This window comes from Apium graveolens, chromosome 8, assembly GCF_009905375.1.
Source record: "Apium graveolens cultivar Ventura chromosome 8, ASM990537v1, whole genome shotgun sequence".
NCBI classification, from domain to species: domain Eukaryota; kingdom Viridiplantae; phylum Streptophyta; class Magnoliopsida; order Apiales; family Apiaceae; genus Apium; species Apium graveolens.
The window spans coordinates 168,273,607-168,301,089 of NC_133654.1; the positions used below are offsets into that span (position 1 = coordinate 168,273,607).

The window sequence follows — 27,483 nt, forward strand, 5'->3', positions numbered from 1 at the left end:
CATTTTTCTTTTTTCGGAATAAGCACCAAGGTTGTGTCATTTAGGTTTGCAGAAAAAGAACCTTCATTTAACCATTCTTTGCAACATTTGAAGACTTCTTCACCCAATAGATCCCAAAAGTGCTGAAAAAATGCCGGACTAAGCCCGTCAGGCCCTGCACTTTTATCTGGGTGCATCTGCTTAACAGCAGCAGTGAATTCTGCAAACGACAATTCAGCTGTGAGTTTGGCATTTTGAGCCTCAGTAATGACTCGATCTTCCTCCTCTTCAATCTGAACATAATCATTATTGCCCCCTGTGAACACCTCTTTAAAATAGTCTACTGCCATTTTGCACATATCATCATGACTATCTATTTTCTCCTCATTCTCTGTGACAAGATGCGAGATATGATTGCTTTTTTTCCTCTTCGATGCTGCAGCATGAAAGAATTTAGAATTACAGTCACCTTCAGCCAACCAAAACGTATTAGCTCTTTGTTTCCAGTATAATTCCTCATGAAGCAGCAAATCCTCAAGCTTTTGCCTTTCCTCAAAGTAGCACTTAACACCAACTTCATCATTTCTATTCATCAGCTCATCTAAAATGGCTTTTTGTTTCTTTACTTTATCTCGAAATTTATGAAAGAAGTTTATTCCCCATTTATCCATAAAAAAAGTTAAAGATAACAGCTTTGGAAGTAAATGCATTCTAGGAATCTCTCTCCAGACGTTAGAAACTTCCTCTTTAAATTCAGGCTCATGCAACCAGGTGTTTTCAAATTTAAATCTGAAATGCTTCCTAGAAAACTCAGTATGCATAGTTTCTAGCACAATAGGATCATGATCTGATTTAATAGTATGCTTAACTGATAACTTACAGAGTGGGTATTTCCTCCACCACAGGACATCTGCAAACGCTCTGTCCAGACGTTCTCTCACCCAATTTTCTGATCCTCTGCTCTTTTCCCACGTAAAATCACCTCCAAACAGATCCAACTCTGATAGACCACATTCCTCTATTGTTGATTTGAATCCATCCAAAAGTGACTGAGGGTGCACATGCAATCCAGATTTATCTTGTGCCAATAGCATGTCATTAAAATCTCCGAAGACACACCACGGGATACTATCCTGTCTCACCAAATTTTTAAGAATATTCCAAGACTCCTGCCTACGATTTCTCTCAGGAAGCCCATAGAAGCATGACAGTCTCCACATTACATTCGAACCTTTCAACATATGAATATCAATGTGATTTGTCGATGATTCAATCACTTTACAATCTACAGCTCTCTTCCACATAACAGTTAGACCTCCTCCCATCCCTACTCTATCCACAGCAAAGTAATCAAAAAAACCAAATTTATCTACTACCTCTTTAATAACCTTCTTCTCTACTAAAGTCTCCGATAAAAACACAAAATCAGGGTGATGAGATTTAAATAAATCTCCCAACAAACGAACTGCACGAGGGCTCCCCAAACCCCTGCAGTTCCAGCTTAGAAGTTTCATAATGGACGGCTAGCTTGCACAGCAAGCGTAGCCAAATCGTTGTTATTAGACCCTGTATAATCCTGTACAGAAAACACAGCTTCTTTGTACTGCTCCATATTTTTTATCTGTTCCAGGCTTGGTAGACTGTCACTTATGTCCATCGTAACTTTAGTTGGTGGCCCAATTCTTTTTCTTTTCCTTTCCTCTACATCCAGCCCAACGTCCTCTTCCATTTCCAGCCCATTTATAAATTGAATCAATGTCTTTGGCCCAGCCCCATGAGATATCCCGCCTTGAGTTATCAATAACGAACTACTTTTTGAATTTTCCCCCCCACTGTTCCTACTATCACGCCTCATGCTTGATCCCCTATCTTGATTTCCTGATTTTTCTCCCGTGAAAAAAGGACAGTTATTTTCACGGCCAACTCTCTCTGCCCAACCATCATCACCTTCCTCCCTTAACCACTTGGAACCACCCTGACCAGCTCCCCGGCGTGGTGGTGCACGCAGCCATGAACCCCATTCCTGACTACCCCCCTCGCTTCTGGAATCTATGGATTTGCGGCAAAATCTGTCTGTATGCGTAACTAGTCCACAAGCAAAGCAAAAATCACCCAATCTTTCATACTTACACGTTACAACAAACTCCGTTCCGTTTTTCCTTCTAATCTTCTTCTTCCTCTTTAATGGCTTCCTAACATCCAGTCTTATTTTTATTCTCATACATTCTCTCCAAATACTACTATCATTTTTTGGATCGTAATAGATGAACTCACCAAAAAAAATCCCCAACTGGTGTCCTACAGCCTCCGACATAAACCCACTAGGTAATCCATGAATCTGAATCCAAATATTTAGCCACCACAATGGAACCTTCAGAGGGTCTTCTCCTACTGGAATTGGTTCGACCAACAGCATTGCATTGTCGAAATTCCAGGGGCCTCCATTCATAACCCAAGCCTTATCCTCCTTGTGATAGAACTGGAAAAGGTAAATGCCTGACTCCAGTTCCTTTATGTTGATGCCCATTGTTGGCTTCCAAATATCAGCGATCTTCGTCTTCATGGCACGATTATTGATATTTTTCTCTGTCAGAAACCTACCGACCAAACATAAATCGTACTTATTAACCTCCTCTTCTATGTCGCCCTCAAAAATTAAATCTTCGTTCTCTTCATCCTCCACAGTTAAATCTACTAGTTGCTCATTGATGTTCTGGTACCGCGCCATTGACACAGCCTCACACAAATCTGAATTTCAGATAAGGAGAGAAAAACAACCTCTCACATGAAAGGAGAGAATAGGGCTCACTTACTTATTGAATGAGAGAGTTATCATTTATACGTGAATCCTGATTTTGGATTCCAAGCACTATTCCTAAAAACAAGCCAAACTCATCAAAAATCTATTCCTTTTTTTTGTGAAACGTCCAAAAACTATGAGTAGTGCTATGTTATCCTAAATTCTTCCCCAAAATTTTCACCCAGCCACACAACTTACAATTTTGATAATGTAGTATGCAAAAAAGTGATAGTTTAGATACACACTTTGTATTTTACCCTTTTAAAATACATTTCTCATAATTGAGCTGCTAAACCTTACTTGTACAGTTTCCGAAAATTATTTCATGGACACAATATGACAATACTCCGAGTTATTCATGTACATATATTTGGTTGCCTTAATAAAATCATTTTCTTACTTCACATACTATAATGCAAGTGAAATCTAGATGGAGTCTCCCATTGTTTTCATGGGCACACGAGTCTTGCATTAATTTTATGGGCGCAAGTGACAATATTTCAAGATGTACATAGGTTTGGTTACCTTAATTATAAACAGAAGCATATTCTTGCTCCACATACTATAATATGTGTTAAATATAGATGAAGTCTCGCATTATCTCAAAAATATATTATAAGATTTAGCTAAAATTAAGAAATCTCATCCTCCTTTTTTCTTCTAGAATCATATTTGGCCGAAGAAGCATCGAACATGTTGAAGTTTTTGCATTTTTTGGGCTTTATGTATCAAGTTATGCTTATATTGACTTTGTTTTTCTCACCACCCAGGCTTCGAATGTAAAAACAAAGAAGATAAATTTTAAAAAGATATTTATATATATTTCAATTTTGATGATTTCAATTTTCACATCAAATTTATTTAGTAGGAATTTAAAGGTTACATTTGTTAATGAGAAATGCTAGATTCCAGAAAAGAGTTCTAAAAAATATTTCAAAATATTTAGTTGTTTTTATATATTACTAACTAAATCCCGTGTGAAGCATGGGTTCTGTTAATATTTATATTTTTTATTTATATTTTATATGATTTTATTGAAATTCTAATATAAATAAAAAAATACGTTAATTAATAACAATATAATTATAATTTGATTGTGTATAATTTTAAGTTAAATCAAATAGTATAGTATAAAATAGCATATGTTTGATGAGATTTGAACCATTAACCTTATTTATAAATAATAATTAAATGTTAGATGTTGGCGGGGTTCGTATCTGTGAACTTGGTTAGTATATTTATTTATAAATATTTGTTGTTGACAGGATTCGAAACTAGAAATTTATTTGTAATTTTATAAATAATAATAAAAATGTGTGTTGTTGGCAGGATTCGAACCTGTAAGCTTGGTTGCTGTATTTTTTTTAATATTCGGATCTAACGGTTATGATCATTTGGTTAAGAGATCTGACGGTCGTAATCAAAAGGGATAACCAAAAATAGGGTTAACCAAACTACAAATTATACCCCTGTTCGGTTATTATAGTTTAGTACTAGTTTACGGCCCGTGCGATGCACAGGTCTTAGTTAATATTTATATATTTTTAATTCTATTTTATATAATTTTATTAAAATTCTATATAAATAATTTAATACTAAATAATGATTATATAATTATAATTTCAAATTAGATTCAAATAGTACAAATAGTATATGATTGATTAGATTTTATTCATAAATAAATAATAATGTAAATGTTTGTTCTTAGTGAGTGAGATTCGAATCTGAAAATTATATATATATATATAATATAAATATTTGTTGTTAACATGATTCGAATCTCAAAACTTATATATATCTTTATAAATAATAATATAAATATTTGTTGTTGACGGGATTCGAACCTGAGAACTTGTGGAGTGTACTTTTTTAGTATTTGGATCTAACGGTTCTGATTATTTGATGAGTATGATCCAACGGTCGTGATGGAAAGGGATAACTAAAATGAGGGGTGATGGGTTTCTTGTTTCGTTACAGACATGGAGCACTTATGAGTTCCAGGAATAATATTATATCAATTTGGATCAACAAGTAGCCCTACTCTTCCTTAATTGAGCCATAGATGTTTGCAATAAAATTACAAGAGTAGTGGCCGAAGTATGCCAAGTCACCGGGGCGAAATCTGGTAGAAAATGTGACCATTTATTTTCAAACAATATATCAATTCAATACCCTCCACCGACACCGCCAACTCGAGATTCTTACATATACAAAGATCTCAAATTCATCGTGCTACTGTGTTTTGTCCATAAAATATCGTTATTCGTGTCATGTTAACATATCAAACCCTAATGCCTCTATACAAATAATCCCAATAAACATTGACATTCTACACCAAACATCACCATGAAGGTAATCGACAAGATCCGCGCCTCAGAAAACAACGTCGTGTTCTCGTTCGAATTCTTCCCGCCGAAAACAGAAGAAGGCGTGGACAATTTGTTCGACAAAATGGAGAGAATGGTGGCGTATAATCCTACATTTTGTGATATAACATGGGGAGCAGGTGGCACCACGGCTGATATAACTCTCGAGATTGCGAATCGCATGCAGAACATGGTTTGTGTGGAGACTATGATGCATTTGACGTGTACTAATATGCCTCTTGATAAAATTGATCATGCGTTGGATACAATTAAGAACAGTGGGATTCAGAATGTGCTCGCGCTACGTGGTGATCCGCCTCATGGACAGGATAAGTTTGTGCAGGTTAAGGGAGGCTTTTCGTGTGCTCTTGATCTCGTAAGTTGAACTTCTCGCTTTTTTTTGTTGTTATTTCTTTGTTTTAGCTTCGTAATTTTTGGAATTTATTTGTAGCTTCAATGAAATTCAAGAAACATTTTGTTTAAATCTTGGCTTAGTGTTGTTTTCAAAACCTAATATGAATAGAATTCCTCATCTCTGATCTTGACCTCGTAATTTTGGTTTTGTCAAAAGAATATTTGTATTCTTTTTCGTAATTGCTGGAATTTGTATTTGTTGAAGTTGCTAGTGTAAGTGTGTGGAAGCTATGCATTCAATTTACATGTCATTGAAGCCAAAACTAATATGAGATATAAGTCCATGCCTATAACGTTCTTAAAACCAGGGTGTTGCTTATGTGCGTGTGCTTCTCTGTGTTGGAGATGGAAGTGTTTACATAGAAGAAATTTATAAACAGACATTTTCTGGAAGTGTATTTCCGTTAATTTTATATCCTAATAAACATAAGCTTGGTAGGAGATTATTGTGTAAGTTTTTACTTAGAAAGGGAAGTGTTCATCAGCTGCATAAGGCTCCACCAATTGTGCAATACATTACTATTATGTGTTACTTGAAATCTACTAATATAGAGAGCATTCAAATGTCTTACAATTCGAAGTTTCCCTTTTCTGGCAGGTCAAACACATGCGATCTAAATACAGTGACTACTTTGGCATCACTGTTGCTGGCTATCCAGGTCTCAGTTTTACTTGCTTCACTATTATAACTTTTAAACTTCTATATGGATTTTCCATATAACCACCTTTTAAAATTCCTGCAGAGGGACATCCTGATGTAATACAGAGTAGTGGAGAGGCTACATTAGAGAGCTATAAGAACGACCTGGCTTACCTAAAGAAAAAGGTAACTACTTAACCTTGCAGTTTTACTCCCATTTAAAAGAGCTTGCTTTAACTTGTCTTAGAAAAACCCTGCAGAATTTTGTTATACAGGGATATCCCTACAATGCTCAGAATTTTTTTCATTTTATGCCCCCAAAAACCTGCTGCCTCATATTCCCTGATAATTTCTACTGAAACTGTGATTCTAATCACTTGAAGGAATTTAGGGAAGGAATTTAGGGAATTGATTTTCTATCAGATGCTATAGACTTTATGCTTCTTGATGTATATGATATTCTCTTGTGAGTTGTGATAGTCAAATTGGAATTCGTACAATGCTAAGAAAATGACAGCAGGTGCTACAGATTATGCTGAACACATACAGTTTTTCTCTTGGCAATTTAGATAAAGATTAATATCTTTCAGTGAATCTATGTGAACTTTAAATGTTCTCTAAATTGTTAATCATAAACTTAAGTTGTGATTTATCAGTCTGTGCACTAGTCAAGAACTTCTATGTTCCTTAAAAACCTTAGACTACTTTATGGCTGTGTAGCCCGCTTCACTGATTGTGTTTGATTTACAGGTAGAAGCTGGAGCAGATGTTATTGTCACTCAATTATTCTATGATACAGATATTTTCCTTAGGTTTGTAAATGACTGTCGGGAAATCGGAATAACTATTCCAATAGTTCCTGGAATCATGCCCATCAACAATTATAAGGGTTTCATCCGAATGACTGGGTTTTGTAAAACTAAGGTATGCTGTCTTGCAAATTTGAGCCTGCAATAAGTATATAATTTATTTGGTTTCATACAATTAAGTACTTGCACACCCATGCTTCTATTGAGGCATATATAAACCCTCAACCTTTTTATAACTATGAAGAGATTCGCTAGGCTTTAAGCCAGAGGATTGTTTTCATACAGTTCTAGTCAAGAGAATTTTCACCGGGATTAGCATTACTTTGGTATCATTTACATAACTTTTCTAAAAATTCAAATAGCAATTATGAAATGTATTTCTGAGCTTGAATAATTGTAATAGATGGTGGATCTCTACTAAAGTTAAGGTTGTAAGCCTTTAAGCTTTTATTTGTTTAAATTGCATGATATCTAATTATCTATAACTTCTAAACAATATCAGGTAGAACAAATATCAAAACAAATATCTTTAATTGCTTACACATGCCAAGGTACTTTCTCTACAGAGCAAATAACATATACAGAATCCCTCTCCAACCGGAAGATTAATAAGTAAATTTACTCTTCACATGGCACAGCTTAAGGAACAAAAGTACTTGATTAGAAAAAACTTTTAATAATGCATCAGCATTGGTTGATGGCTTTTAAATCCTATTAATGTGTCATCCGGAGCCCCGACCATGAGGACCTTAGTGCAAATGAACCGAAATAGACCTTTTCATCCTCTCTACAACCACTGCAAGCTCTATGAATATTTAACGTGTCCATCATTTAGCATATTAGTTAATTCACCATCTATTTCAATTGAATGTTGATGTTATTCTTATGCTGCAGAATTTTAAAATGCGAGGACTCTATATTAAAGATCTTATACATATGTTGTTGTGCTTGTGCTTTCTTCAGTTAAAATATCAATGCTGTTAGAAAAGGGACTTGATTGAACTATATATCTTTAACAAATGCCTCAAAATATTACTATCTGATAGTATCAGATTTAGTTTTTCCTGTGAACGAGTCCACTAAATATGTTACTTTTATACTTTCAGGACAAACCACTGTTGATCAATTATCAAATTAGATTTGTAATATATTTACTAGTTGATGTAGTACAATATAAGAACGATATAAAAAGTGCTAAGATTATACGGTTTTCCAAGAACAATCAATATATTATTCTCAAAAATAAATATATAATCAAGCGTGTCCCAAAAGTAAAATGTTTCGGTATATATATACCTACATAAAATCCTAATGGGCTAATAAACCAAAACCCTAAACATGTGGGCTAACATAAGTCCAAAATGTATTAATATATAATTATAGGACCCGATCCCTATCAACTCTCCCCTGCTAAGAAAAGTTCGGCTCTGTCGAACTGAACTCCGTGTATCGCTGGAAAAGATCAGGAGCAAGCCTCTGAAACTCTGAAGCGCTGATCCAGGTGCGCTCATCCACCGACCTGCCACTCCAATGAACCAAATATTGATGATAACCACCACCACGCCGAGTCGGCACATACCTCTCATCAAGAACATCAACAGGCACATTAACTATATGTTGTGAAGAAACATAAGGGGGTGCAGGGGGCACAAGTACTGGTGGGGTAGATATAGGATCAATGGAGCTCGAAGGAGCTGGTGTAGAAGTGGATGGCACAGGTGAAGAAAGTGAAGAAGAGGGATAAATGCCAGCTGGTCTATGAAAAGGAGTAAGATCTTCCACATTAAACACAGGCCCAATCGCCATACCACTAGGAAGATCTAACTCATAAGCATTAGTACCAACCCTCTTACGAACCCGAAATGGACCCGTTCTCTTAGCATGTACTTTCTTCCAAGCACCAGGAGGTAACCTCTCATTTCGGTGTCGCAACATAACCTGATCACCCTCATTATACTCCTGAAACCTGCAATGAACATCTGTAGCAGACTTATAATTTTCATTGCTTAAATTAATTTTCTGACGTATCTCAGCATGCAACTCATGAATGTGACGTGCAAAAGACTCTGCAGACTAACTAGACCTATATGCAGGTGGAAGTGGAACCAAATCAACGGGCTTCCTAGGCTGACGACCAATATAGACCTCAAAAGGACTGACACCCGTAGACCTATTAACAGAACTGTTATATGCAAACTCAGCTGTAGGAAAAACCCCATCCCAAGTGGACACATGCTCTCTTATAAGACAACTAATCAAATCACCTAGACTCCTATTAACGACCTCAGTCTGTCCGTCGGTCCGTGGATGATAGGCGGTGGAGAACTTGAGACTAGTCCCAAGCAACTTCCAAAGAGTCCTCCAGAAGTAGCTCACGAACTTCACATCTCTATCAGAAACTATAGTCAGCGGAACACCATATATCCTAACGATCTCACAAAAGAAGATGGATGCAATATGAGGGGCATTATCAGTCTTACTGCAAGGAATGAAGTGAACTATTCTAGTGAAATAATCCACAACAACGAAGACTGAGTCATGCCCACTACGTGTCCTAGGTAACCCCAACACAAAATCCATCCTAAGGTCCTCCCAAGGAATGTGAGCAACCGGAAGAGGAGTGTATAAGCCCGTATTCTGTTTCCTACCCTCCGCCGTCTGACAAGTACGGCACCGTGCAACTATACGAGCGACATCCCTCTTCAAACTAGGCCAATAAAACATATCATCGACAATAGCAATGGTCTTATCTCGACCAAAATGACCAGCTAGCCCTCCCGCATGCAACTCTCTAGCGAAATGATTTATCAAAGACGTATTAGGGATACACAAGCGAACCCCTCGAAACAGGTATCCCCCATGAATACAAAACTCTCTCGAAGGCGGAGAACTAGGATCCTGAAAGCTAGCATATATCTCTCCAAAATCTCGACATAAAGGATAGTCCTGGATCATATGTGCAAATTCGACTACCTCTACACTCAAAGTGTTAAGGAGAATGGACACCCTACTAAGTGCGTCAGCGACTTTGTTCTCACTACCTTTGCAATGCCTAAGCACAAAGGTATACTCCTGAACAAACTCAAACCACTTAGCATGTCGATGATTAAGCTTCTTCTGAGCATTAATATGTTGTAGTGCCTGGTGATCGGAGTAGAGCACAAACTCCTTAGGCAACAAGTAATGTCGCCAGTACCTAAGCGCCTGAACTACAGCATAGAACTCCCTCTCATAGGTGGTATACTTCCTCCTGACCTCAGTTAGCTTTTCACTGAAGAAAGCTATAGGATGGCCCTCCTGACTCAATACTCCACCTATACCCACTCCAGAAGCATCACACGCTACCTCAAAGACCTTACCGAAATCCGGTAAAGTAAGGACAGGAGCGTGTGTCAGCTTATCCTTTACCTCGGTGAAGGCTCTCGCGGCTGACTTAGACCAAACAAACTCCCCTTTCTTCATGCTGTCAGTAATGGGAGCCATAATGGTACTAAAGCCTCTAATAAACCTTCGATAGAAGGTAGCCAATCCATGAAAACTGCGCACCTCATGGATATTGGAAGGTTCAGGCCACTCTCGAATGGCCTTTACCTTCTCAGGATCAGCGGAAACCCCATCCCTGGAAACGACAAATCCTAGGAATATCACAGAGTCACGCACAAAAGAGCATTTCTTCAGATTCACATACAACTTCTCATGTAAGAGAGCTGCCAGAACCTGACGCAAGTGAGATAAGTGTTCCTCACGCGTGGGGCTGTAGATGAGTATGTCATCGAAATACACGACAACAAATCTGCCAATAAAAGGACGAAGCACCTGGTACATGACTCTCATGAACGTGCTTGGGGCGTTGGATAGCCCAAACGGTAGGACTAGCCACTCATAAAGCCCATATGCGGTCTTAAAGGCAGTCTTCCACTCATCTCCCTCTCGGATACGAATCTGTTGGTATCCACTCTGTAAGTCAATCTTCGTGAATAACTGAGCTCCAACAATCATGTCTAGCATGTCATCAAGACTAGGAATGGGAAACCTATACTTCACCGTGATCTTGTTGATAGCTCGACTATCACAACACATCCTCAAACTGCCATCAGCCTTTGGCGTGAACAAGGCTGGCACAGCACAAGGGCTAAGACTCTCTCTCACAAAGCCCTTACTCAACAACTCCTCAACCTGTCGCCTCATCTCAATTTTCTCGATAGGGTTCATCCTATAGTGCGGCAGGTTAGGTAATGAAGATCCAGGGACTAAGTCTATAGCGTGCTGGATATCTCTAAGAGGTGGTAAACCCTGGGGTAGCTCACTAGGAATGACATCTGCAAACTCATCAAGAATCTGCTGAACATCCCTAGGAAGCTCAGTATCCCGCTCTACGGGTGCGTCTCTCACCTCTCTAGCAACTAGCATATATATAACCTTAGACTCTAAAGCACATCTCTCAAACTCACTCCTCGTCAGAATATGGAGAGATTTAGTTGGCTGTGTAGGTACGATGTTGACCTTCGGCCCACTACCAGGAATCTCACGAGGCATACTAGGTCGCAAGGTGACATTCTGCCCGTTATGCATAAACACGTACGTGTTTTGCCTCCCATAGTGAGTCACAATATGGTCATATAGCCAAGGTCGCCCTAGGAGTATATGAGCAACATCCATGGGAAGGACATCACACCATACACTCTCCTCATAATCCTCAAGGTGGATCGGTACAAGACATCTGTGGGACACAGGAATAAACACCTTGTTGACCCAAGCGACACTATAGGGATGTGGATGTGGTTCAACCTTCAGCTTCAACCGCGCAACTGCGATCTCGGCGACCACATTCAGACAACTACCCCCATCAATAATGACCTTAGACGACACTCCCCCAACCCTACTGAAGATATGGAAGATAGAAGTCCTCCTCCAATCTTCCTCCATCACATTAGTATACATCGCATGACACTCAACTGATGTTGGACCATCTGTAGGCTCCGCTCAGCCTCATCGTCCGGGGGATCAAGGGGACGGTTCTCCTCATAAAGATCAAGATCATCCTCTCCCTCCATTGCTCCATCTGGAACTGCCCCAATATGGTTCACACTCTTCTTCTTCGGGCACTCAAACGACCTATTCCTTCGCTCCTTACAGTAGAAGCACGTAAGAGTGGAGTTACCTATGGACTATCGAGTAGGGGTACTCACGCTGTTACTAGCCCGAGAAGTCCCCTAGGACACAGAAATGGCCCGACTCTGTGGGGCGGCTCGACTCGCTGACTGACTCAAGTATGAAGAACTCCTCTGCTGATAAGGGTCCTTCAATCGATACTCGTGCTCTAATGCGACCGGAAAAATATCCTATAATGTGTTCATCTGATTAATGAGAACATGTTGTCGAAGATCCGACCGCATGTTATTGTGAAACATGACGAGGGTCATGCGAGTCTCCTCCTTAAGATCACACTTGTGGAGCAACTCCCTAAACTTACTGATATACTCAACAAGAGGCATGGTACCCTGGTAAAGGTTATCAAATTGCTCCATCAGCCTATCTTTATGCCCCCAAGGAAGGTATTATCGAGACAAGCGCATCTTCATCTCAGGTCAGTGCCTAACAGGCGGTTGTCTCGTGCGCTCGAGGTCTCTCTCAATACTACTCCAGAAGATGTTAGCTTGCTTCACAAGCTTCATCTTAGCAAACCTAACCCTATGATCATTACCCATCTGATGTCAATCAAAGAACTTCTCAATACTGGCTAACCAGTCGGTGAAGGCATCCGGGTCAAATTTCCCATCAAACTCAGGGGCATCGACCTTAATCTTAGACACATCGTGTCGCTGATAGTCATATGGGTCATGGTCCCTGTAGTTACGGTAACCCTCTTCTCGCTCACGATCCCTATAAATGTGAGGATCCACACGTTCGCGACGTAGGGGTGGATCAACCACCTCTTCATCTCGGTCCTCGACACGTGCATGTTCCACTTGATCTATCCTAGTATGCACCTCATCGAACTTTGTTTCGAACGCAGTTTTCATAGATGTCATTCCAGTACTAAGTGCTTCTATCCTTTCGAAAATTTGAGCCAAAGTTGGCTTAGGACGGTCGGTGTTAGAACCATTGTGTGTATTAACTCCCATGATTACCTAAATGCAACGCTGAGACACAACAGTGAATCAATTAAACAACTTAAATTATGACTCAGCCACAAATGTTATCGCTAATCTCAAAGCAGTATAATAAATGGGACAAGAGATATGCAACTAATATGGAATAATATGCAACTAAGAGAATAAGTTCACACGAATAGTGCAAGAGAATTAACTACTAATATATGAATGAAATACTCTAACGATATGGAAAATGAGCCTAATATTTAAAACAAGAAAATCTTTTTTTCTTTTTTTTTAATATATGAATTAACCGATATATAATTACGCAATAAAAGAAGACCTAATAATAGGAAGAGAAAAAAAATGCTACTTACTAAACCAGGGGAATAGTAGTGGGTATCATGGTGTAGTACAGAGAGATATGGGATGTGTGTATGTATATAAAACTTAAAGTTACTCCTTTTGTTTCACACACAAGCTGATGGATGCGCGAACAGATGTCTAAAGGGGAGGCTGTGATGACTTTCCTCGCGGAACAGTGGCGGCAACAGCTTGAATCGGCGGCGGCAGACGTCTAGTGGTGATTCCGATGTCCTGTGGAGCAAAGAAGGGATTTACAACCGGGTCGGGTCGGATCTGGTTGCAATTGGGTCTGGGTTGAATTCAGTGTTGTGAAAAGCACGCCTAGGCGCAAAGCGAAGCAAAGCGCACCCTTAGCGCCTCATATATGTCGAGGCGAAACAACTTCAATCAAGCGCACGCTTTTAGCCTTGAAGCACAAAGCGCGCTTAAGCACGAAGCGATAGAAAAGCGCGCTTTAGCGAAGCTAAGCGCTTAATAAGATATTTAATGTTATTGGGCCACTTTTAAGGCCCAAAAGTACTAACCTATAACAAAAAAAAAAGAATTTTGGATCACTTTTAAGGCCTAGAAGTACTAACGAATAACAAAAAAAAGAATTTTAGGCTCAAATAAAAAGGCTATATCAGGCTCTCAGCTTCAACGACTTTAAAAGGGAAAACCCTAGCCGTTCTCTCCTCTCATCTTCTGAATAGCGGCATTCAACAGTCAGCACAAACCCTAATAATAAAGTAAGTATCTTCTCACTTACTTTCTCTGTCTACATGTTTATATATACATATATATATGTATATATTATCTTCCTTGTATTCTGCTCCTTGTCCCCATATATAATATATAACACATACATATTCACATGCACATACTTAAAGTTTATTATATAAACTTAAAGTTTACTTATACTTTATCTTTCAGATTGTTAATTAAAGATGACTAACAAAGCTATTGATCCCGCTCATAAATATGCCACTCGAAACCCCACATATTTGTACAAGTTCACGTGCAATTTCTGTGGGAGCTGGAAGCCTGGAATTCTGTGGGAGCTGAAAGCCTGAAATTCTGTCAATGAAACATAAATTTTGAATTTTAATTTTCCCTCTAAAAGTATTATTTAATATATTATAAAGGATAAATTAAGTTATTTTTGGCTTAAATTGTGATTTAATATATTATGAAGTAATTATGTTATAAACCTATATACATATATCCTAAATAATAAAAAAAATTGTAAAACATGCGCATAGCTTCAAAGAAGTGCGCCTCGCTTTTGCGTGCGCCTAGGCTCTAGAGAGTTTTGCGCCTCGGTGCGCTTAATGTTTTCGATAACACTGGCTGGATTAGGGATTCACAAATTGGGAATTAGGGTTGCCGCGGCAGCGGTTGGTGTGAAAGATGGTGTCCGGTAAGGGGGATGGTGGCTTATTAGAATTAGGCTCCGATTGATGAACAGTAGACGCGACTGTGGCTGTGAACAATAAACGGCTGTGAACAGTGCACGTGAACAGTGAACTCGATGAACACTAAAAATTTCTGGATTTAGGCTCTGATGCTAGTTTGATGTAGGACAATATAAGAACGATATAAAAAGTGCTAAGATTATACGGTTTTCCAAGAACAATCAATATATTATTCTCAAAAATAAATGTATAATCAAGCGTGTCCTAAAAGTAAAATGTTTCGGTATATATATACCTACATAAAATCCTAATGGGCCAATAAACCAAAGCCCTAAACATGTGGGCTAACATAAGTTCAAAATGTAATAATATATAATTACAGGGTCTGATCACTAGTACATGCGCACTACATTCGTAGCAGTACCTTGTAATATCTTTTGTCAATAATTAATAAGAAAAGGGAAACTTCTGTACTAGATTAGCATGATTAAAAAGTACTTAAGGAGATTTAATCCTCAGTTGAACTTGAAACTTAGGTAAAATTAGTTTCCTTTAATATCCAGACTGTCTAATATATGGAAGATTTTGAAAGACATGTTGTATATATTGTGGGTACTTGTTTTCATACGACGATGCTTTCAAAGTTTTGTGCAACGCAATGTATATATATACTTGGCACAGATACCAGCTGAAGTTACAGATGCTTTGGAATCCATCAAGGACAATGAAGAAGCTGTCAGAGCTTATGGAATCCACCTTGGAACTGAAATGTGCAAGAAGATCATGGCTACAGGAATTAAGCAATTGCATCTTTACACTTTAAATATGGAGAAATCAGCACTGGCAATATTAACGGTTATTTATCATATCCACAAGCAGTCTTTTTCCTTTTAATTTAAAATGTTTGTGTGTGTGATATGTATATCTGACTCACGTTTATAGAATCTTGGACTGATTGAAGAGTCTAAAATTTCAAGGCCTTTGCCATGGAGACGGCCAACCAATGTTTTTCGTGTTAAAGAAAATGTTCGCCCAATATTCTGGTATGTAGTGTCAATTAAAAAGGTTTTTACTGCATTTAATGACAACTTACAAAACAATCATATATATATTAAATCTTATGTTGAACTATGCAGGGCTAATCGTCCAAAGAGCTACATATCAAGGACAAAAGGTTGGGAGCAATACCCACATGGTCGCTGGGGTGATTCTTGTAATGCTTCATATGGAGCAATGGCGGATCATCAGGTAAACCCAACTAGTCCAATTCAAGTATATAAGCTGTAAACCTTTTGATAATTTGCTGAAAATAGAATGGTGACGTTCCAAATAAACTCAGCTCTATAGAAATGACTTTTAATGATTTTATCCAAGACTCCAACTTTCACGTGCGAGGTTAATGTATTCCTATTTGATTAGCACAACTTAAGCTATGTATTAGATCTTCCTCAGCACAAGATTCATACAAGTGTTGCGCTGCAAAATTCTCTTTTATAATATTTCGTTTATTGATAAAGGTTATAGATGTGGGCAGTCTTTAAGCTTGCATTTTTAGCCACTACTGCGGCCACATGATACTGAACATTAGCATAATCATCACTCTCTGCTCATGCACAGTTCATGCGCCCACGTTCACGCGATAAGAAACTTATTCAAGAATGGTTTGTCCCTTTAAAGAATATTGAAGATATTTATGAGGTATGTGTGCCTGCCTGTGGTAGTGTATCCTATTTTTGAATTTCTTAATGTGATGATGTTATCGATAATGATTCTAAAGCCACTGTCATAAATCAGAGATTTAACATGTTCTGCATGGGAAAATTGAAAAGTAGTCCTTGGTCGGAGTTGGATGGGCTTCAGCCAGAGACTAAGATTATCAGCGAGCAGCTTGGAGATATTAACTTGAAGGGCTTTCTCACAATTAACAGCCAACCAGCAGTAAATGGATTAAAATCCGACTCTCTATCTGTTGGTAAATCTGATGTCCGTGTATCTACTGCTCATTTTGCTTCTGCTATCATATGTCCAGTCATTTAAATATAAACAGTAAACACTATTTCAAATGATAACCAATGAGTCATGCCGATAAATAAGGCACCCAAATTATTAGAGAACTTATTTGAAACTTTAAACCCTGTATAACGGTCTATACACTCTCCCGTAGAGCCGGCAATTCACATCGTTCGTATATTTTCGTATCATGTACTTTTGTGTTCCGTGTAGTGAATGGCAAACATATGTTCGACCCATTTAGCATTCGTATATTAAGAATAAATATGTATCAATAACTCATCGTTTCGTGTTCGTGTAAAAAAGTAAATAAACTAATTAATAAATATATAAAATATTATATAGGTGGATATAATTTTACATATATATATTTATATATTTATATATATATATATATTAAATATATATATATAGGGTTAAGTTCTATGGAGACCACTTTTTTTAGAGACCTTAGAGACCACCTATGTTCTGCAAGTTAAATATTGCAAAACATATTACTCCCTCTGTTTTTTTTATTTGTCGCTTTGAATTTTGCACACATTTCAATGTTCTTTTACTGGCTAGTTAAAATTATCATTTATAAAATTTTCTTTTTGTAAATAAAAGTAGACAACTTATATTTTAATTCACAAAAAGAAAATTTTTAAAATCATATTTCTAACTAGCCAGTCAAACCACATTGAAATACGTGCAAAAGTCAAAGCGACAAATAAAAAAATAGAGGGAGAATTTTGCGAATCATGCTCTACAAAGATCCCTATTTTATTCAAAATCTTGAATATCATATATGTACTGCATGTAAAACATTACAAAAATATTTTATTCTGCAAAACATGTTAAGTTTGCGGAACATTGGTTCAGGTTGCGGAACATTGGTTCAGGTTGCAGAACATACACATTCTACTTATTAAACTTAAATGATTTTCGATAATTTTAATGAATTAGTGATACTCGTAAAACATACTTCACAAATAATATATTTTATAGTGTTTTGATTGCAGAACATATGTGGTCTCCAAGGTCTCTGATGAAAACGTGGTCTCCATAGAACTTTATATATATATATATATATATATATTTACAGATAACGGTATATTTTTGGATATATTTTTATAAATATATATGAATTTTATGTATATATACATATAATATTAAAGTTTATATAAATGAATATATAAATATTAAAAAAATATTAATAAATTTATTATTTCGTATACTTTCGTGTCGTGTCGTGTATTCAAGGGTAAACACATATCCGTAATCGTTTAGATTTCGTGTTCTTTCGTGTCGTGTACTTTCGTGTTCGTATACAAAAAACTGGACACATATCCATTTATATCGTATCGTTCTCGTGTCATTTTATCGTGTCTTATACCAAATTGTCAGCTCTACTCCCAAATGCTAAGGACCCCAATTTTTTCTCCAAATATGACGTGTCATGTATAAAAGATAATTTTTTATTAATATTATGTGATCATGTGTGTGTAAATATGAGTATCAAATTAAAATTTAATATGTATCATGTCACATCATTTAAGCAAATTTTGGGAAAAATATTTGGGAAACCTAGCATTGCTCGATTGATTATTAGTATTAGAGTATTAAAGATAATTGCATTTGACATCCTTAGTTTTGGCTCAATATCAATATTATATACCTATTTTTATAAATTGTAGTTTGCAATCTCTAACTCTCAATTCGTATGCAAAATGTACCATTTTGACAGTAACAACTAAAACAATGAAGGGTAAAATTGAAATTTTAATATAAAATATAAATAAATTTAGTAGTTATAACTCGAAAAAACCTAAAAATATTTATAATAATGAATTCTTCCCCTTAAATACACACTAAAATAATAATAACGTCAAATACTAAAAAAAGTGATGCAGCGGATTTAATATTTAAATTTAATATATCAAAATTAATGTTTAAATTTATGTTGTAAAATTAATTTTAGTGAAATTATAAATTTTTGGAATTAACACCATATAATAAAAACTGAAGTTGAAATACTAGTATGACTCAAAAATTCAAAAATAAAAAATAGATATATAATTCAATTTTTAATACAAAATTAGAACATATAAAATATATTTTTATTATTTTTATAGCTGAAATTCTTATTTTACCCCTGTCCAACAAAAGGAAATTAGGCAAAAAGGGTGTTATTTGTATTGGGTTTCAAAAAAATGATGCAAACTGCAATTTCTAAAAATAGATATATATTATTGATTTTGGGTTAAAACTAAAGATTCCAAAATGCAATTCTTTCTTAATATTACCAATTATTTCTTAATATTACCCTTACAAAACGACTTGTGTTCTGGAGCAGTATATCATTGAAGTTGTTTTTCTTGGTTCCTCAAAGTCACAAGGGAGATTTATTATGCACATCCGATATGCATTCTCTAGACGAGATTAAATTTAATGAAGTTGTTTTGGTACTCGGTCTGCAGGATGGGGTGGCCCAGGTGGGTATGTTTATCAGAAGGCTTATGTAGAGTTGTTCTGCTCCAGTCAGAAATTAGAGGCTCTTGTCGACAAATGCAAAGCTTTCACATCACTCACCTATATGGCTGTGGATAAAAAGGGAAGCTGGGTTTCTAACATGAGCAACAGTGAGGTGAACGCGGTAACATGGGGTGTCTTCCCTTCAAAGGAAATCATACAACCAACTGTGGTGGATCCTTCCAGCTTCTTAGTGTGGAAGGATGAGGCATTTGAACTATGGTCTAAAGCATGGGCACAATTATACACTCAAGACGACGCTTCAAGAAAATTGCTACATGAGGTTAGTGCTATCAGTTGTTTAGCATGATATGGAGTTTGGTATATAAAAATTCCGGCCTGGTTTTCTCATATAAAACTTTGGTTACAGATACAAAACAGTTACTACTTGGTCAGCCTGGTAGATAATGATTACATCACTGGTGATATATTTGCCGTCTTCAAACAAATTTCGAAGATTGAGGAAGTAAACATTTAAACATCCTCCTGCCCGTTACTACTGCCAGGTATCGGCCATCACTTGCATGGTTTTACTGAAACTGTTATTATCATCATCTTTGTGCTTAATCAGTTCTAGTACAACCTCAATGTTCTGTAATAATAAGATTCATTCTTTAAATTTTGTGTTTGTCCCCTGCTTCATACATGTATCACTGTGTTATGAGTTTGTATCTGACTTTCAGAATGCGACTAGCTACCAGACTTCTAAATACTCCCTCCGTCCCGTAATACATTTCTTATATTGACTTCGGACACTATTCATGTTAAGCGATTGACTATTAATTTATGTCTAATCTATAAGATTAAATATAATCATGTTAATTCGTATTTATGAGTATTTTAATATAATAAAGTTTTTATATTTAATATTAATACGAAATTAAAGATATTAATAATTAAAAGTATGCATTGGTAAACGTATCCATCACAAATAGCAAACATTTTTAGGGACAAAGGGAGTAACTTTTATCTTTACCTCCCAACTGATATGCAACTAAATACAACCTTTATCTACGGAACAAGAACACTCGTCTGATGAGGGGTCAAATTTAACTCTGATGAGTTTCAACTTATTTTGACCTTAAATTTTTTATCAACTTTCAACAGATAAATCAAAGTGCTTTGTCAAATGTGACTGTATAATATTGGTACATCAAAATTGATCTTATATGCTTACATCAAAATTTCATTGTACATAAACATGTCAAAACGAAATATTGGCATTCACATGATATATAAGAAAAAACAATTCTACAATTAAACAACCAAGTGCTTCACGAGTCCAACAAATTGCATGTCACAAGAACACAAGTACAGATGATTTTGATTATATAACTTAGTATCAAGCAAGAAAAAACTTGCGTGGGCCAGAAATAAACGTAAGAGATACTTTGCTATCGTCAAAAATAGACAAATAAATAACATAAATATCAACAACCTCACTCTCATCCACCTTTACTTTAAAAATACAAAGATACAAAGACATAATGTGTACTCCCCAGTGATCAAAATTGGCACAAGCCATACAAATTTTTGAGCATTGGTTTCAAAACTGCACCACTAAGGCCAAATCACAAATAAAAATACAGCCTTAAACATCTTAGTTTAGTTACAAAGGATGAATAAAACAAAAAATTAAGAATGGTGAATCATGCCTAAAAACTCCTATTGGGGTCAACCATCCATTAAACTGTGTAAAAATACACCTAGTACCTTAATAGCCTATCGCCTACGCATTCCTCTACCACGACCACCGCCACCACGACCTCTACCCATTGCACTTGCAGCAGCTTCTCCCTGTGCACTCTCAGACTGCATTGGGAATGTTACCAGAAGCCATTAGAAGCTTTTAAATACAACAAAAAATGAAGTAAAAAACATAAAAGGGTAACCGTTGAAGGAGAGTTATGCTGCAAAATCAGGGCTTAATAGCTTGGTAACAGTAATTTCTAAGTTAATAAAAGAACGCCAAATAATTAAATTTAAATTCAACATAATTATTATCACCTCGGTTCCATCAACCATAGATAATCCTCAGCAGTGGAAAAGAAGTATTTATTCTAGAACTATGAGTCTACATTTGTGATTTGATTGTATAAGCAGCTCTAACAAAAGGAGCAACATTACCTTTGGGTTCTTCACAGTCTCATCCACACTTAAGATAAGACAAGCTGCCTCTGTGGCTGCATTGATGGCATTTATCTACAGCAACAAAAAAAACATGAAGTAATCTATTTTTTTTGGTATGGTCAATTATAGAAATCTAAGTATTCATGCACACATGGATGAAATCAATCAAATCATCTACTTGCAGGATTTTATATTAAACAGTATTCATAATCAAGTAGCCAAAACCATACCTTTACAACTGCTGGTTCCCACACAAAATGTGCGTATGAATCAGCAATCCCGCCTGTATTTATATCTACCCCATAAAGTGCACCCTCACCTGCAAATAATTTTTCAGCACAATTACATTCAAGAACTGGTAAAATCACATGTTCAATGCTGAAATGTCAAACGCTGAGGGATGATATCAAAACCACAAAACATTAAACAAATGTGAAAGCAAATACATATATTTATGTTGGCTACTTTAGAAAAGAGGTGAATGAGGCAAGGAGAAATTCAGTTCACCATTTCTCAAGATGACTTATATCATCAAGGACACAGAGAAGTATGTACATAAAGTTTAAAAGATTTTAAGAAGTGCAGATCCACTGGCCAATGCCTATACAATAGGACCCGAGCCAATATTCAAACACAACCACCCTTTTAAATATAGTACAAAAACTTTAGGGACATTTAAAGCTCATATAAATTGTTAAAGACAGCCCCTAAATTCATAAAGCATGTGCATTCCAAATGCTAATTAATAATTTATCAAGAATCTCTTTCAGATTACAAATATATAGAAAAAGAAGATGAAAATAAGTGGCTAACCTGAAGCTAGCGCATGTTTCTGTCTTAGATTGTTCAGCACATCAGTTGCATCAAATCCAGCATTGTCGCAAAGTTGCCGTGGGATAACCTAGAACACATAGTTTACAGATATAAGTAGAACAGTTATTTAATTTTTTTTATGTACTTGACCATATTAGTAGAGGAGAAGAGAATATGCAGCTAATAGGATGACTGACAGATATCTATAGAAATGGTAATCTCCTAATTAGCATTACATTGATTTTTGCTTCAATATTAAAGCTAGGAGGATGGTTCATACAATGTAAAAAATTAATACCATTGTTGAACTTCCAGGGATCCAAAACTGGATTGCACAGCAATCGTAGTCAATGAGAATCATTGATACCTAAACTTCGCTAAAATCAAGCAATAGCCAGCACAGAGGTAGAGTTCCATAAAAGTCCAATAAATGTACTGTTTCACTCCTGCTCACATTTACATGGTCCAGGTTTTAATCACTCCTTTCCAACCTTTGTCAAATTTAGAAAGTCTAGCCCACACAGCCCGCACAGTAAAACACTGCAAGCTTGCTAGTTAATTGAATTAATATTCTTCGCAGAATATCAATCAAAGATGTTTCATATATGATCCTGAATAATCTCCAATGTTGTCACCAACATATTAAAGATATAGTTATGAGATTTGAGAACTCAAGCCACCTGCCTCTAATATGTGTGTTTAACTTTCTGGCTTACGGGGGTAGTAACATAAATCGAGCTCAATTTAAATTTTGTAAAAAACAAATTAGAGGAAAAATAAAGCAGGAAAAAAAAATGCAACTTCGTGCTCGAACTAGCAAAATATAGTGGTTTTCTTAAGGGCACCCACTAGGCAGATAATCTTCTTGGGAATCGTTAAAACATTTACCTCAAGAGCTTTTGCATAGGAGTTTATAAATAGTTGCGACTTTCCAGCTATTGTGCGTGAATGCTGCCTCAAGTATCTGCTAATCTCCATCTACAGAACAGAATATTAGTCATTAAGGTTCTATTATATTTATACTAACATAAGAATTGTCCTAGAGGAAGTGATGAATCCATACATCTATAGCGCCACCACCAGCAACTACAGTAGAGTTCTTCATAGCCCTCCGAACTATCATAATTGCGTCATGTAAGCTGCGCTCTGCTTCCTCGATGAACTGATAGCAACCACAAAAAAAATAATCAACAGTGTGAAACCTAGAATACACAAATATACACAACGGTGATAAAGACAAACCTGATCAGCTCCCCCGCGCAGAACTATAGTGGCTGTCTGGCCTGAAGGGCATCCACTAAATATATTAAAACGCTCATTTCCAACTTGCTTTTCCTCAAAAATCTCACAAGTTCCCAGAACCTATTTTACAAATCAATCTCAACAACTTAGCCACATGAAAAAAGAGAAGGGATCTGATTTAATAGAATATCATAGTATTCTAAATTCCTAACAATTCTTGATACAATAGTATATTTGACAGTCTAATGGATGAATTTTTTTTTAACCAAATCAAAGGCTAAACCTCATCAATGACATTGTTGACTGATGTCTGAACAGTTCCTCCTGTGGCTGCTGCAACCCGCTGCAAATCCTCTTCAGCAACACGTCCAGCACAAAAGATATCTCGATCTGCAAAATACTGAAGAAAACATACAGATTAGTAGATGATAATTGTTAAAGAACACTCCCTGATGTTGAACAATATTGCAATAAGTTCAAACTGAGATAAGCACGATGAATGTCTCAATACCGCATATTGTAACAAGTTGGAAACTTGGATTGATTTCCCAAGTTCAAACACTGGTATAACAAAAATTTACTTGTGGGAAATTCTAGTGAACTAACACGGACAACAAGAAACTTTAAGTAATGTTTGCAAGATGTCTGATCAAGTAATAAGATAATTTGAATCAATGCTCAAATAAGTGAAAGAGGTCATCACTTGTGTTCCTAGATCACCAATAGCCAGACGTGAAAGAACAATTTTGGCTCCACTCTTTACACATTTATCCAATTTATCATAAATGATATTCCATTCTGCATCAACAATTGACTGATACTGCAATGGATCTGATAGCCTGTGGTGTACGAGCGCACTCATTTAGTAAGGTTCATATTGCTTAAAAACATATTTTTTAGGAGAAGCTGACCAATCCAACCTTATTTCAGCATTTTCTTTTTCTGATTTTAGCTCCAATTCAATGTTAAGTAATAGTATCTTGGGATTCTCAAATTTCTTTGGTTGCTGTTCAAAACCAGCATATGAAAATGTCTTCTTGAAGGCAACACCATTTACTAGGAAAGAGTCGCGCATTGTACCTCCGGGAACCTGTAAAATAAGTTTTGATATAAACAAATAAAAGAAATGGAAATAACTTCAAGCATAGAAGGTGACCTAACCAAGGAATATGCAAATAAAACGCACATGAATGGCAGACCACCAAATTTATCAAATTTGGTTGCAAGCATATTCAACTCTCGCGGTACAATGTTTCAAAATACACAATCAACACGAACCTAATAATCCACAGGCTTAGCAAAAACACGACACCAAAATATAGTTTACACAACATGGCACTTCAGTCTAGCTCTCTACACCTTACTATATGGAGATACTAAATAGACTTCAGTATGAACTTCACAACAGTTTCTGCAGTAGCATCTTAATGTTATACGAGTATGGACTATGGACAAACAGAGAAATAAAGAAATTCAAAAAGAATGAAAGATATTTCAGTAAGGAGAAGAGAAGTGTTGTATTTGCATATTAATTTGCCTGCTACGATCCACTTATTAATGGTTTGCAACACCTTTTAAATAAGAAAAATCTTTTTATAACATGTAGATTTACTGTCATAAGACTCGCAAATGTTACAATAAACCAGCTAAATGTCTGTAGTGATGTCAATATACAAAAGTCAAACAGGCAATGTTGCAATGCAATCAAGATTAATCAACTATTAATGTCACTGTTGTATAAGTATAGTTTAAACCAATGTCCATAAGACATGATCACTCCAGCTAGCTTCACAATTTATTCCAGATTCAATACCAAACATGATTACCTTCTTTATTCCAATCATGTTTAGCCTATCATCATTTCCAATTGCTAGGACAGAATCAACAACCATTGATGCAAAGAACTCTTTCTCTCCACCTATAAGCTTTGAGGAGAGCGTGGTAGCAGCACACTTAGCTAATAGACTTCTCTTTTCTTCTAAACTTTTTCCCTCTATGCTAACAGCTAATTCTTTGATCTTCTCGATTGCCTATTGAAAAGTACATGATGCCAAGGCTTAATTTAAATTATCAAAAGAAAAAAAAGAACACAAACATTACACAAAAGAACCAAGATCCTCTACCAAATAGGAAGCGGTCCGATAACTCCGGATGAGGTTTTGTGGGTGCACACCATCTTCAATGAAGGGCTTTGCCTCCTTCAAGAACTCCCCTGCAAGCAAAACCACTGTAGTTGTTCCATCACCCACCTGTTACATCATTGAGACAATATATATTCAGTTAAGAGCATCGTGGACATTTCGTAACGACTTTGTAATTAGGCAAGGCCACATTTTCCACATTAATTAACAAATCAATCACTGATACTAGTTTTAAAAAATATGTGGATTATCGTGGGTATATAAATGTATTTAAGACATCTTTATTTGTTCTCAAACACCATATGTAAAAAGTATTATAATCTGCAAGGTATTTATTGTCATACAAACACAAAACTTAATCTCTAGTAGGATTAAGAGTTATTTCAGTGTTCATGTTCATCATGCCCTGTAACCACTTTTTGTAGAACCACATGGCTTGTAATGCAATTTTATATTATTTTGAAGTAACAAATACAAGCCAGGATCCATACATATTGGATATCTCAGTTATGCAGGCATTACTGTCAAACCCCACATCATCAGCTTACTTCAATATTGCCTCAAATTTAAAAGCATGCCACAACAACATTACAGGAACAAGTAAATGAGCATATTAAATCTAGGATTACAACTATTGCAAAGTGCTAACAAAGTGTAACAACGAGGTATGACTGGAGAGACAGCCATACCATATATAATTTAACTACTAGCAGAGCATAATTACCCACCGCCACAACCCACATTCTATAATCGCCCAATATCAAAAGCTATATTACCTCAGAGTCTTGCGACTTAGCAATATCAACAAGGATCTTGGCAGCAGGGTGGACAATATCAAGAAGCTTCATAATTGTAGCACCATCATTAGAAATAGTGGTATTTCCCTTTTCATCGTGAATCAATTTGTCCATACCCCTCGGTCCAAGAGTGGTCCTCACCACATCGGCCACAGCCATACACGCATTAATGTTGCTCACTAATTGAGCCTTCCCTTGCGACATATCTGTCCCTTCTTTCAACAATATAATCTGAGGTTGCTGTTTTCGCATACATTTTAATAATTAACAAAACAGTCATAATCAATAAGATCTACCGGAACACCAATATTCGCGACAAACAAACACACCTAATGTTTACAGTTAGCTCAATTTATCGAATTATAACAGTTTTCGGGTTTCGAAAATGTGAGTAAATATAAGTTCAATACATCAATGATATTCGCACTAACTGTGATGTATACATATATATACTTACAACTACTGTTGTGAGTTGATAATTTTCAGTTCGAATGACGGTCTCAATTACTGTGAGTCTGTGATCTATATTACATATATTTGAGCTGGTGAATTAGAGTAGATGAAAGAGAAGAACTTACCATCATAGTAGACATTGTGAGTGGCGATGTGGAGAGAGAGAGATCAAGCACAAGATGAAAGAGAAGAGAAGAGTGTGTATGTTTGTGTAGTACAGTCTGAGAACTAGGGTTTTGCTATACTTTTTTTGGTAATTTAGTTCCGTGAAAGCAGAGGTGGCCAAACAGGTGGTTCAACCAGCCCGAACTCGCCCCGGCTCGCCTAGTAAACTGTATTAATTCGACTCGTAACGGGGCGAGTCAAACTCGGCACTGAACAGGAACAGTAACGGTGCGAATACAGTTTCGTTATTTTCTAACCGTGAATCGGCAAGGCACAGCTCGTTAAAGCGGCACGGCACGAGACTGAACCGGGACGCGAGAACAGACCGGCACGTCAACCCGCCAACTCGCGTAACCCG

At 36.5% G+C, this 27,483-nt stretch overlaps 2 protein-coding genes across 2 annotated transcripts; one reads left to right on the plus strand and one right to left on the minus strand.

The window, feature by feature from the left end:
- The first annotated feature begins 4,797 nt into the window (after window positions 1-4,797).
- On the plus strand, window positions 4,798-20,096 carry LOC141676568 (putative methylenetetrahydrofolate reductase (NADH)). Its single transcript, XM_074482239.1, has 11 exons — window positions 4,798-5,521; window positions 6,158-6,218; window positions 6,303-6,385; window positions 6,950-7,123; window positions 15,545-15,718; window positions 15,806-15,906; window positions 16,000-16,111; window positions 16,481-16,561; window positions 16,658-16,835; window positions 19,333-19,667; window positions 19,755-20,096. The coding sequence occupies exons 1-11, from the start codon at window positions 5,126-5,128 to the stop codon at window positions 19,860-19,862; spliced, it is 1,803 nt and encodes a 600-aa protein (XP_074338340.1). The 5' UTR covers window positions 4,798-5,125; the 3' UTR covers window positions 19,863-20,096.
- Window positions 20,097-20,803: 707 nt separating this feature from the next.
- On the minus strand, window positions 20,804-27,274 carry LOC141677999 (T-complex protein 1 subunit eta-like). Its single transcript, XM_074484171.1, has 14 exons — window positions 27,086-27,274; window positions 26,487-26,747; window positions 25,693-25,818; window positions 25,396-25,599; window positions 24,490-24,659; window positions 24,273-24,408; window positions 23,853-23,969; window positions 23,570-23,689; window positions 23,391-23,489; window positions 23,216-23,305; window positions 22,328-22,415; window positions 21,745-21,833; window positions 21,512-21,586; window positions 20,804-21,196 (listed from the first exon to the last, which is right to left on the minus strand). The coding sequence occupies exons 1-14, from the start codon at window positions 27,098-27,100 to the stop codon at window positions 21,107-21,109; spliced, it is 1,680 nt and encodes a 559-aa protein (XP_074340272.1). The 5' UTR covers window positions 27,101-27,274; the 3' UTR covers window positions 20,804-21,106.
- Between the last annotated feature and the right edge of the window lie 209 nt (window positions 27,275-27,483).

Coding starts and splice junctions, on each gene's coding strand:
- LOC141676568 (XM_074482239.1), top strand. CDS start 5,126: ATGAAGGTAATCGACAAGATCCGCGCCTCAGAAAACAACGTCGTGTTC. Junction 16,562..16,657: donor ATATTGAAGATATTTATGAG/GTATGTGTGCCT, acceptor GTCATAAATCAG/AGATTTAACATGTTCTGCAT. Junction 19,668..19,754: donor CAAGAAAATTGCTACATGAG/GTTAGTGCTATC, acceptor CTTTGGTTACAG/ATACAAAACAGTTACTACTT.
- LOC141677999 (XM_074484171.1), bottom strand. Junction 22,416..23,215: donor CCTATGCAAAAGCTCTTGAG/GTAAATGTTTTA, acceptor TATGTGTTCTAG/GTTATCCCACGGCAACTTTG. Junction 21,587..21,744: donor GGGAACCAGCAGTTGTAAAG/GTATGGTTTTGG, acceptor TTGTTGCTGTAG/ATAAATGCCATCAATGCAGC.